The sequence below is a fragment of the Cololabis saira genome, chromosome 16, assembly GCF_033807715.1.
Source record: "Cololabis saira isolate AMF1-May2022 chromosome 16, fColSai1.1, whole genome shotgun sequence".
NCBI lineage: Eukaryota > Metazoa > Chordata > Actinopteri > Beloniformes > Belonidae > Cololabis > Cololabis saira.
The window spans coordinates 13,895,108-13,907,674 of record NC_084602.1 but is presented as its reverse complement, the minus strand read 5'-3'; the positions used below and the strand labels follow the sequence as shown (position 1 = coordinate 13,907,674).

The following is a 12,567-nucleotide window of genomic DNA, read 5'->3' as shown; positions in this document are numbered from 1 at the left end:
TCTAAAAAGAGAACTTGAACTTGAGCGAAGTCTCCGAAAAATGGAGTCACTGTCGCTTTAAGAAGCCCCCACCGGCTCACAGCGGAGGGAGGGAGAGCTGAATCCAGGAACAGCGATTGAAAAAAAAAAAAGAAAAAAAAAGGAAAAAAAAAAAAAAAAAAAAAAGAAAAAGCTCCACCAGTGGACGGTTTCAAGTTCCCCCCGGCTGAAACCCTGCCTGATTTGTGGGCAATGTTGGGGATGTAGAAAAAAGAAAAAAGAAAAAGAAAAGGAAACCGGAGCAAAGAGAGAGCCAGGGAGAGATAGGGAGACAACACTAACCGGGTAGCTATGGAGATAGTAGCTTTTCCTGCTCGCTTTCTTTGACAGGTGTCGAGTGGGGATCAAATAAAAGTAAGCAGAGCAGCCTCCAACATGTACGGCAAGGGTAAAGGAGCCGTGGTCCCCTCGGACAGCCAAGCCAGAGAAAAGTAAGTAAAATGCTCGCAGTGTCACAACAGAAACCCAGCAAAGGAGTGAGCTAAGTGGAGCTAAAGTCTCCCCCAGATGTGCAGCAGTTCCAGCTGCTGCAGCTGCAGGAACTGAGCACGTAGTGTGTTTTTGACGTGTTTTCCTAAACATGTGTGTTCCAGCCTCGACTGTTTCTTTCTTCTTTGCATCCTCCTCAACTTCAAACAGGCATGGCTGCTGAAGTTAGCCCAAGTTGCTAGCTGCAAAGGTCCAGTTTCCAAGCTTTTTCTCGATTGTGTCTAAAAAAGCAGCGAATAGTGGTGTTTTTTTGGAGCTGCGCCGTTTTCTGCACGTGTTTCCAGCGTTAATGCATGTAAAGTAAATGTTGCAGCGGTAATAATAACGGGGTTCCCACTATATCCCGGTTCCCCGGCGTGCATGGGGGGAACAATGCATTTGCATCGACGCTGCTTTGCCTTGTTATTATGGTTGTTTCCCCCTCTTTGTGCAGCTTTTAGTAAGGAAAAACGCACTTGCAGATGTTTTCCTGTGAGGCTTTTTTATTTTCTTTTTATTTCATGTATTGGTTTATTTTTTTGGGGGGGGACGTGTTTGCAGCGGCTCCCACACGCGTGTGTCTCCGGAACTTTTGCCGGCCCTCGCATGTGCAGCCCTGCCGGGGGGAGCGAGGGTTTCTCCCTCTGCTCCAGCACGGAGAGAGGCGGATCTGGGGCTGGTTTCAGTCTGGAAAGGTGGCCGGCATGTGCAGGGGGGAGCTGCAGCCCTCCAGCAGCCTTTGTCTGCCTGTTGTTCGCCGTGGAGTTGCAGCTCTGCTGCCACAAGCCGCAGAGCTTCCTCACTGACCTTTAAGCCTGGTTTATGCTTATGCGTTAAAGCGACGGCGTAGGGGACGCGGCGATGCGCACTGTACGCCGTGCGTCGCCGCGTACCTACGCCGTAGGCTCTGCGTCGGTGTAACGCGGAACCATAAATCAGCCACCGAGAGGTAGAGATTTTGAGCAGGTGAACTAACACTCACGGTGTTTTGCCAATTTCTGCTGCTTTGCCAAAAAATGCTCCCTATTGGTTTTCTACCTTTTGTAGAGCTACAATTTTACTGTGTTTTACTCCCTAGCCCACTTCCTTTTCCCCCAAGTGGTCCTTGTCTCTTGCCAGTCCGTCATTGTAAATAAGAATGTTCTTAATGATCTTCCTGGTTAAATAAAGGCCAATGACTGAATGAATAACGAATAAAGCACTAGAATTGTTTTTTTTTTCTCTTTATCGTATAATGTTCACAAAGTGTAATGCAATTCATGTCATGGGTAGTGTGTTTGGAAGGATCAAATACTCAACATCCCATATTATCAATTTAGCGTGGCAATCAAAGTTTGAAAATCGACTGTGCGCATGCGCAGAACCACAAAGTAGCATTTCTCGGCAGGTAGCAGAAATTGGCAGAACACCGGCTCATGTTCCGACTTGCCGGAGAACTAATGTAGGATTGCCAGACTTCAATGTGTGTGTGTGTTTTTTTTCTTCTGCCTACTGGTGAACCCCTGATTCCTATCACTTTTTTTCCTCATGCATCTTCCTCTTAACTCTCACTTCCCACTCCATTGCCGCTCCTCATCCCTCATTTGAGTCTTGAATTATTGAGACAGACTGAAGCAGCTGCTCTCATCTTTGCGTCAGAGTTGAAGAGAGACGGAGGAGAAAGAAAGAAAGAAAGAAGGAACGAAAGAAAAGAGAAAGGAGAAGGGCGATACAGTGGGCAGACTCATCCATGTTTAAACAGGGGGTTTTGTCTGGAGCCCCGGGCAGGATGTCAGGTGTGCCGAGGGTGCACACCAGGGAAATTTCTCTTTCTGAGGAGTTAAACGTATGCACGGTCTAATGTTTCATCTCACATCGCTTAAAGTAGAGCTGAGCAGGGAGGTCAAGGGGCACCTCACATGGTGTGGAGTACGAGACCGAGTGGTGAAAGGGTAAATCCCAAACATGTAAAGAGTGGAGAAGTTGGGTTGCCATCGAGGTTTACGTTGTATATTTGCACATCCAGTCTGTTAGGTGCTCTTTTTCTTCTCCTCCCCAACTTTGCCTCTCCTCTGATCCCTTATACTACTTGCTGTTTCTTCCTCTGTGAAATCTGGTGTATGTCCTGCTTTCTGCTGCTCTGGAAGGGAATATTTTTCCTCTGACTGTTCTCAACCATCTTGCAGTGACCCACCCTCCCTTCAAACTTCACTTCCTTTTCAGTGAGCTAGCTTCTGAGCTTTAATAATGCAGTAGGCCAGGTGCACGCTCAAGGAGCCCCTTTTGCAACGCTCACGAAAACACACGCGCACACACACACACGCACACACACAACCACCACGCATGAAAATTTCATTGAAAGCCTCACAGGGGTCGGGGCTGGGGGTGGGGTGCCCTTCTGTGATCTTCCTATCCCCAGACATCTGATCAAGTCTTTAGCCACGTCCTACTGCCAGTCAGACTCTTCTGTTAGGATGCCGGATAAACTGTATATTAACACGGAGATTGGGCCAAAATCGAAAGCATTTGCTGTAAGCGAGAGCTCCCTGTAAGCCTCTCCCATGATTTTCAAAATTCCTGAAATCAGTTTAGATCTACAGGTGTTTAGGGGAGATTGGTAAGTAGCAAGGTTTAAGGTGTGTGTGTTTGTGCGTGTGTGTGTGGGCCAATCCTCGACTGACCTGCCAGTGGCAGTGACTTACACCCTACACCAGCGGTCACAGAGAGCTTTGTGACCTACAAATTGCCGAGAGCCCCAGAAAGTGGTCAGATTCCCCCGGCTAAAGTGGTCAGGCGTTTGTGTGTCCCAGCAGGTCTGAGCACCGGCCACTTGTTTTCAGCAACCAGTTTGACCCGTTATCTGTGTTGACTTGAGTGGATCATGTCATCGCTGCGTGTGATGACGACAGATTTACCTGCTCCTTTTAAATACAACAAACCCCTTTTTATGTTTTCATGTATTATTTTAACATTTTAGCATCACCGTAGGACAGAAATTAAATTTGATGTGACAATTATCTTACAAATACTTGTAATTTTGTATTTCTTTGTTCATTTCCATGCATCTGCTATGCTATAATAGTTGTTGTAATCTCAATATTTCACTAAACCCTTATAAACAATAACAGTCAGTATGTGCAAATTAGTACAGAGAAATAAATTAAAATGATGTCAGGTTGCCTTTTAATCTCAATAAACCAAAACTGTTAAAAGGCCATTTATCAATACATTCTGTCAAATGGTAGAACAAAATCTGGATATAGTCATTTGTAAAGTTAGCGCCCCCCCGACCATGTTTTTTTTGCACAAATATAATAAAAATTGTGTAATAAAAGTCAGCTTTAATATTACACAAAATGCAGCTTCAAATGAACAAAAACATCTGTAACTTTTTTCCCCACTGTGCTATTATTGTCTTAAACAAAAATTGAACCAAAACTGTTTGTAAAGATCCTGTGGGTAATACAAAAATAGTCTCTTACTGCTTACACGGGGCTTAAGAGAATAAGTTGCAGCCACGTGCTGTTAGGCATCAACCTTTGATGAACTGATCATTAGCAGGTGAGAAGACCTATAAAAGTGGATACTTTTGCAGTTTTGCTTGTCTTAAATATTCTGGTTTATGTTCATATAAAACCAAGAGGGAAAGACAAAATGCGACCGTTGCCTCACATTTATCTGGAAAGGCTTATAAAACAACTTGCAGATTCGTTTTTTTTTTTCAGACAGAAAGATTATTCAAAAGTGGAAAGTGTTGAGGACGGTTGCCGACTTACCGGTAGTTGATGTCCCAGCAAAGTTACTCCAAGGTCAGACTGTGCAATGTGCAGAAACATACAGAAAAAGAAGCAATAAAGTCCCAAAGAGAAACATCTCAGAGCTCTCCGAGTATGATAAATGTCAAAGTCTATGACATAACAATTAGAAAAGGACTTAACAGCTTCAGTTTCTTTGGAGGACTTGTCATGAGAACGCTTCTTCTGTGTAAAACCCAAAGACCTCTTGAACAATGTCCTATGATGAGGCCGAAGTCAATTTTTTTCATGTATTTATTTTACCTTTTTTAATATTGTAGTTCCATGTTTTGTGAAGTCAAACGCTGCATTCCAGCAATTAAAAAGTCAAGGCCACTGTTAAGCACGGTGGTGGAGGGGGGCTGGTTTGCAGCCACAGGACCTGTGCTCCATGCCGTTATTGAGTCAACCGTGAATTCTTCTGTATACCAGAGTGTTTTTTGCGGCGTGTGTGTGTGCGCTCAAATATCCAACTAAAGCCTGGTCAAAGTTAGGTAAAGCAACAGGACAATGATCCGAAAAGCAAACATACATCAGTGTGGCTGAAAAATGAGAGAATCATGGTTTTGGAGTTGCCTAGAATGAAATGTTGTGTGGGGACATTGAGAGATTGGTTCATAAAAAAAAACCCACAGAAAAACCTCAATGAGCTAAAAAAGAGCGAGCAAAAATCCTTCCATGCCGACAAGAGAGAAACTAAAGTTATTCATATTATATTCATTCCTGATAATTCAATACCATGCAGATCCATCTTTATGGGGTTACTTTGTATTTCCCACATTATTTTCTTTCATTTTTGGCTTTATTTTGGTCTGAAGCTGCATTTTCCTAAAGCTATGATGATTCTGATTTATGTTTTTTAAAGATGAACAAACAAAGACAGGACTAAAAGAGGGAGTATTGACTTTTTCACATGACCGTTAGTGGACTGAAGCCTCTTATGTTACGTGGTCAGTATCCTCCAGCTGCCATGTAGCAGGAGGCAAGGCACCTCTGGACAGATCGCCGGTTTATCACAAGGCCACACAGAGACACTGGGACTCGGTCCAGCAACGTAGAATCGCTAATCGACTTTACATGTCTTTAAACTGCTGGAGGAAACCGGAGCACCTACACAGGATCCTTCTAGCAGTGCTAATCACTGCACCGTCGTGCTGTCCTACACCTGGCCAGAATAGTAAACTCATAAGTGTGTCTTCATGTATGCTTTCTTATCTTGGTAAACATCTACAAGAGGGAAACACCCTCAACTATTTTTTATCTTCCAAGAAGGGGGCAGTTCCCTCTATAAATGCATGCACTACATGAATATACTGCACATCCATGTGGACAAAGTTCACCATCACTAGTAATATTTTATGTATCAGGAGCATCATTTTATCTTTTCCTTATCAAGTCTTAAATTAGGTTGGAGTAGTTTGGTGTTTTTGATTAAATAATGAGATATCCAGTGTTGTTATTCCTCTGAGGTTCCATCGGAGTAATTTCAAGACCTTTTAAAACCTTTTTGTTTTTGTCTTAAAAGTCCTGATGTGAAAAACCATCGACTCAAAAGTGGGTGTACTCTCTCTTTCACAAGACCGTGCATGTCAAAACCAGGATCTCTTTTATGTGAGCGACTAAGATCTGCAGATGTTGAACCTGGACTGACCCACTCACAGTAAAACACCCATTTCGCATGTTAGTGTGCACGTTTGTCTGGTACGGTGATTTGAAGCACGTCACAAGTAAACCATAGGATCGTCGTTTTAGCACACGAGGACCAAGAATTGTTTCAGTTTACTTCTCTCCGCAGGCCTGGTCTCATTCTTGCAGTGTGACGTTTTTGGCAAGAATTAAAAAAAAAAAGTTTATTAATCAATTGTTTTTTAATTTTGAATTCCCACCCATGGCATAAACTTAATTTAACTCCTTCAAAAATGACTTTCAGTACAAACCTCTGCCAGGTGAAGTTTATTGTATGTTTACGGTTTAGCGTGAAGCGGATCGTCAGACATCAGCACAAGCGATGTAGTAAATTTTACTTTTGAGGGGAAAAAAGTGTGCAACAGGGATGTCGAAGGGTAATAGTTGCGGAGTGATCTGACCAAACTGATCCATTTCAAATAGGGTTTTTGCTTTAAATGCTCATTCTTGGGAACCACAAGTGAGTCTGGTGTCTGAGAGCAAAGTCCTCTCTTTGAAAAGACGTATAACTCAAAGATCTTTTAAAATATGGAGCAGGGTCATTAAGAGGCTTATATGCAAGAATCATTTTAGATTGTATTTTGTATCTAAGAGGGAGGCAATGAGAAGAAGCTAAATGATCTCTTGTGCTAAACTGTCACCTGAACTCTCACAGCGGCATTTTGCATCTGCTTCTCAGGTAGTTGCTAGAACGTCTTATTGATAAGGACCTGCAGCATTCAAGTCTTTAATTAACAAAAACAAGGGCTTATTTTTTTGTCTCTCTTTTTGGAACACCATTCTGAGATGGGTTATACTCTGTTTTGGCCAAATCAAAACAGAGTAGTACAGTAAAGTGACCCTGAAAACCTCCTGATTAAAAAAATAACAAGGATGCTCACAGGAAAACCATAATTAGAGATGTTCCTATGCCTAGGATTGGTATTTTGACCAATACCTAGTACTCTTCCAATACCAGTGGTATTAGTGAAAAAAAAAAGAAAAGTTATTTAGTTTTTGATGTTTCTGACCCCCTGGTCTAATATGAACCCTCATGTCGTCAGGGTCACGCTTACTTTCTGTACCCTGTAGAACCACATAATGTATAAAACAATGGACGAAGCATTAGGTCACATGACCCTTTGGTTTCTGAAGACTAGTTTTGAAGCCCGTTTTTCTTCACGTGGGGCGCAGCCATGTTCCTCCAGAAGCCAACAAAAACATGCCAATTGTATGTCAATCAAAGTCAGCATTGCTCCCAGCCCCTTCAGACGAACACCGTTGAAATGTCTGCACAGCTGCCGTCAGATGTTTAGTGGGATCTACCATTTAACATGTTGACTCGGCGGTAAACACAAAAATGATCTCATCAAGCCGTTGTTAAGTTCTACCACTAACGATTATTTTCTTGTCGATCAACCTAACAATTATTTTTTAGATTAATCTTATGATGATTTTCCCATTTATTGATACATCTTTGTAAATCCCAACAAATAATACATTTTACCATTCTCACAATTTTTTACTTTTTAAATGTGAAAAAATAAATTTCATACATAAACCAAAGCAAAAGTGTCAAAGGGCATAATTTGGTTTATTCAGAACAATCTCCATAAATCTAAAATAACTTATTCAAAGCCCAAAAAGTGCAAACACTGTTTAAGACATCACTTTGTGTAAAAGTTCATAATTGTAATGCAAATTCTTCCCAAAGTTGTATGTCTGAATGGTTTTCCTTCACAAGTATTAATCACTGCACAATTCACGTTGAATATGTTACTTTTGTAATCTTAAATTATCTTTTACCAGATGATTGTACAAAAAGAGATGTATATTTGCTAACTGTTTTATAGAGCTGGGTATCATCACTGACCTCCCGATACGATACGATTCCGATACACTAGGCCCCAAGACGATACGATTTACGATACGATTCGATACGATATCGATATTCCGGTTACAATAAGGGAATAACATGATCCTTCCACGCGCCACGTCCGGCCAGAGAAACTCCACCATGCCTGGTGAAAAGAAGCAGCCTGCTCACTCCTCAAGTAAGGAGACTTGAGCTCAGTGCAGGGCCTCCCGGGGTTGGTAGATGGAGCAATGCCCAGGACTGACTTAGGTAGGAGCACTGGATGATAAAATGGGGGAAAAAATCGGGATAAAAAAAAAAAAAAATTAAAAAAAATTAAATTTTTTTTTTTTTTTTTTTTTTAAATCGATACTTGGATTTATGTATCGATAATCGTTCCTACACATGCATATCGATAAAATATCGATATATCGATATTTTTAACCCACCCCTACTGTTTTATATATAACTGTTCAGACAGCACAAACATGACATTAATAGAACTCAATATTGTTTAGTTTTAAGTGCTCAAAAAAGACCCAAATTGGCGGGAAGACTTTGAAGCAGGTAATCTGTTAGCATCATCGTTTTAGTTTTTACACCATAAAATGATCATGCCACAACATGCACGTGAAAACTATAAAATAACAAACTAAATTTAATGCGGCTAATGCATTTACCATCACTTAATAATTAGGTAAATGCTTATATTGTTGTAGTGTCGTCACTTTTAAGGTTTGAGAACCACAGGATGTTTTCTGTTGAGATGCTCACGCATGACGGTTGTACAGCTGTGATACGCAATTAAGATTTCACTGAGCGTACAGAGCACCATTTTGTTGGGTTTCTCCTTGAAAGAGTCCCAAACCTGATGCTCGAATCCCGTTTTAAGAGGTCGAAGTTTCATTCGATGAATCTATACTACTTTTACTTGCCATTTTGAAGGTGTTTTGTGTGTTGATAAGCAATGATTCCTACTGTGACCAGCAGAGGGAATTACCTAGTTATATAGCTATGGTGTATATTAGGAGATGAACAAGAGCAGCTACAGGCAAGGTTTGCTGGATAGCGTTCGTTCGTACATTAAAGTTTGAGCCCATTTCATTATGGATTAAAACCAAGTCTCATCTTATAAGACTCAAACATCACATTGTGTACATGCGGCATGCAACACATCGACGCACTCTACTGAGGTCGTCCCAACGGGTGGTGGCTTCGCTAAGCGCAGCAGCATGACCATTATGGGTGAGGAAGTGATACCGGCTAGCCATTGGCTGAGCCAACTGTCACTCAATCATAATAGAGATAACTCTATTGCGTAATATAAACTCTCCTGATGTGGTACAAAAGAATTGACCCCCCCTCAGACTTGTGAGTTTGAAATCAAACAATTGGGACCAAAAAGATTTTTTGAACTAGGATGTAAATGTGTTTATTTCTGCTCTAAAGTTGGACGTTGTAACATGGAAGTCAATGGAGACCGACTGGTGTCTACAGCCAGCCTCTAGTGGCCAGTCGAGGAACTGCAACAAATCTTTGTTCCACAGGATCCTATATCGGGAAGGTCTGCACTTGTTTACACCCAGGCAGCGTTCAGCGTTTTAAACTCCCAGAATGCATCAGGGCTGCTGAAATGCTTAAAATACAAGTTTGAAAACCTTTTTATTAACTTTTATTAATTTCAGTATTTCATTTTTTTGCTTCGTTATCATCAGATAAAGGATAACTATTAAATAAAGAGCTGTTTTACAGTTGTATTTCCCACCTGGGAAGCTACCATGACTCCAGATGTTCAATTACATTAATATCCTTAAATAGTCCACACTTTGAATTGAGGTTTTTATCCTACAAAGCACTTAGCATTTTTCCCACTTGACCATTTCATACAAGCAGCATTTGTAACTGTCTATTTTCAATTTTTATACAACATGTCTGGGGATCAAACCAACAGCTATCTGATTTTTAAAAATTAAAGCTCCTCCACCAAAGCCATGTCTGAACCGCTAAGCTGAAGGCAGAATCCACCCTTAATGACAAACATATTACTATGATATCCTGACAGAGCTGACAGCATGATGAAGCTTCTTTGCGCTCTAATGTAGAAAATAAAATGTCCTAAGTTGTTTAGAAGCATGCGTTGAAATTGGCCCACCAGGCTAAAACATTTTCTATTCAGAGGACAAGGTATGATCATTTAGGAATCATTGGCTCGGTGCCACAGTCGCTGTTTCCCTATTCATATATTCCACAGACTACATTTGCATACTAACAATGTATTTGCATACAATTGGTAGTAAGAACAGGTCAGGTATGGGTCATATCTGCTGCAGCACACTACTACAGTCGTCATAGAGGAAGTAGTTAGTACACATAAACTCAAGAGTAACCTGGACTTTGGATAAAAAAAGCTTTCATGTATTGATCATCTTAGCCTGTGTGGGCATTCATTTGAGCATATTTATTTGTCTGAGTACTTTCACAGGATCACACTTACACATCAGTATAGATTATGCTTCAGAAAGTTGGTTTCAGTAGCTGTAACTTGTGATTAGTAGAAATATGTAAGAGGATTGATTGACAGTCCCGCCCTTATCAGATTCAAGGTTCTGAATTGACTTGCAAATGCAAGATTTTTTTCTTTTTTTTTCTTTAATGATTTTCTGTTGGTGCAATAAAAAAGCCTCAACTCAGAGTACAAGACCTGGATATTATACAGAAGCACACGGTGGAGTTATATCATAGTTTGTCCTCAAAATAACAAAAAGTATTAAGGCAGGTTTTAGATTTACAGTAGTCTTCCTGTAAGGCTGTTGTCCACTTCTGGTGACGAGAATGGCGCTCAAGCCCCGATGAAACGCACTGATCTGAACTTGACAACCAAATAAAACTGTATCTTTCCTTAGTTTCAGCTTATAACTATTCAGAATCGATTAATAAAATATTTTTTTTAATATATAATTATTTGAGGAAATTTTCATTTTAATTCCATCAAGAGTTCACATTTGAGAACCCGGAGTCTTGTGTGCAGTTTCAACTTTGCTTTTTGAGATCATGCTAATGGAGTTCATCAAATTCCTATGTGGATTTTTTTTTTTTTTTTTTTTTTTTACACTTGTAATAGCATGAAAGCAAAAAAATGTGTTTTTGAATAGTTTTCGATTTTATTGTACTCTGCAGTAACAGCACAAAGGAGGACTGCATTGGAAAAGCAAAAGAGCCATCACGTGTAAAGTGTACAAAAGCCTTATTATCTCAAAATCATGTTTCATTGATCAGTTCATTGACTAACGACGGAGATTGTGACACGGAGCTACTGTCCTTCTCATTAGGACCTTATTGGCCTGTCAGAGGACTGTCAGCTCTGGGCACACAGGGCACTGTCATATCCACGCTGCAGGTCGATTGATGGACCATTAACAGCCTATTAAACACGACTAACTGAAGGAGTTAGGAGTTCAGTGTTGGGCCAACAGGGGTTTCCCACTTAACAGCATGGCTTTTTTTGTCTGTTAATAGATTCTAATGGATTGATGTAGTCTTTTTTTCTTTTTTTCCCCTCAAATGTTGGCCTTTTATATTTGCGGTGATTTAGAAAAGAAAAGTCAGTTTATCAGATATTTTAAAAAGTTGGTGGAGGTGCGTGTCTTAGACACTCTGATAGTTTATGGTGCTCCTATCTTGCAGTCAGTTCTGGAGGTTTTAAATCTAACACAGTGCACAAAAGCGGTAGGTAAACATGACGCCTGAAACCTTTTGGGTTTTAATAATGGTCTGTCCATACTGAGATCCTCTGAGCTTCACTGACATTTTGGTCAAATGGGAACCTTTTTAGCTAAACGTTGTTTAGTTAGTTTAATCTTTTTTTTTTTGTTTCAGTAACTTTCCAAGAACCTAAAGATGGTCTGAGTCTATGTTCACTGAATTTTCACATCAAAAACAATAAATGTTAAAAGGAGCAACTATGTTTGCAACAGCGGTGGCGACAATCGCAATAATAAGATGATTCAATCCATCTCCTCTGAAATGAAGGTCTTTGTTTTGAAGAGAGGTTTTCGCAGGACAAAGCTCCCCACACGATTGTGGCAGCAATTGAACGTGTTGGTGTCATGTCTTAATGACCTTTTCTGTAGCATTTTAAAATGTAATAATCAGTCTAGATCAGGCATGTATGAATCCCCTTCTAGTAAGGCACAAGTAAGGACTAGATATTAGATTTTATTGATACGAATTTCAGTGTTGATACTGCTCATTAGTATCAATACCCATTGATAGTCATAGTCTTATCGGATAAGGATGGTCTTATCTGTGCAATTTCATATTGTTAAGAAGAAAAAAAATAGACAATAGAAATAGGTGTGTAAAATATGTAAAGGCCTTCATGAGTGATTAAACATTATATCTATATTTAAATGTCAGACTAATGTTTAGTCTCTCATCTGCACTGTAAATGCCATTAGTACAAAAACCTAGTAAGGGTCATTATTGAAGCGTGCCATCCTGTTTCTATACTTTCAAACTTATTTGCATAACCTCAGACCCGCTTGGTTCCGCCTGTTAATTCCCCATCTCTTCTGTTTTTCTGCTGGAATCACATCTGTGCCGACTGTCTCGCTCTCTATACTTCACACTGTGCGTTCATTCGTATTGATACCATTAAGTGAGAATCCACCGTTTTGTGAAAACCGGACAGAGTTCAGTTCGTCATTTCCTGCTTTCGGTTCAGAAAGTTTTCTATTGATACGGACGCACAGGACATTTCAGAAGTAC

The 12,567-nt window shown here is 40.4% G+C and overlaps 1 protein-coding gene across 9 annotated transcripts in view; it reads left to right on the top strand.

The window, feature by feature from the left end:
• The first annotated feature begins 231 nt into the window (after nucleotides 1-231).
• zgc:110158 (uncharacterized protein LOC553590 homolog) overlaps nucleotides 232-12,567 on the top strand; it is a 55,093-nt gene continuing 42,757 nt past the window's right edge. For all 9 annotated transcript variants that reach the window (XM_061744488.1, XM_061744486.1, XM_061744487.1 and 6 more), the window contains exon 1: nucleotides 232-470. In XM_061744488.1, the coding sequence (XP_061600472.1) occupies nucleotides 415-470 (56 nt within the window). In that variant the 5' untranslated portion in view covers nucleotides 232-414. The remainder of the gene's footprint in view (nucleotides 471-12,567) is intronic.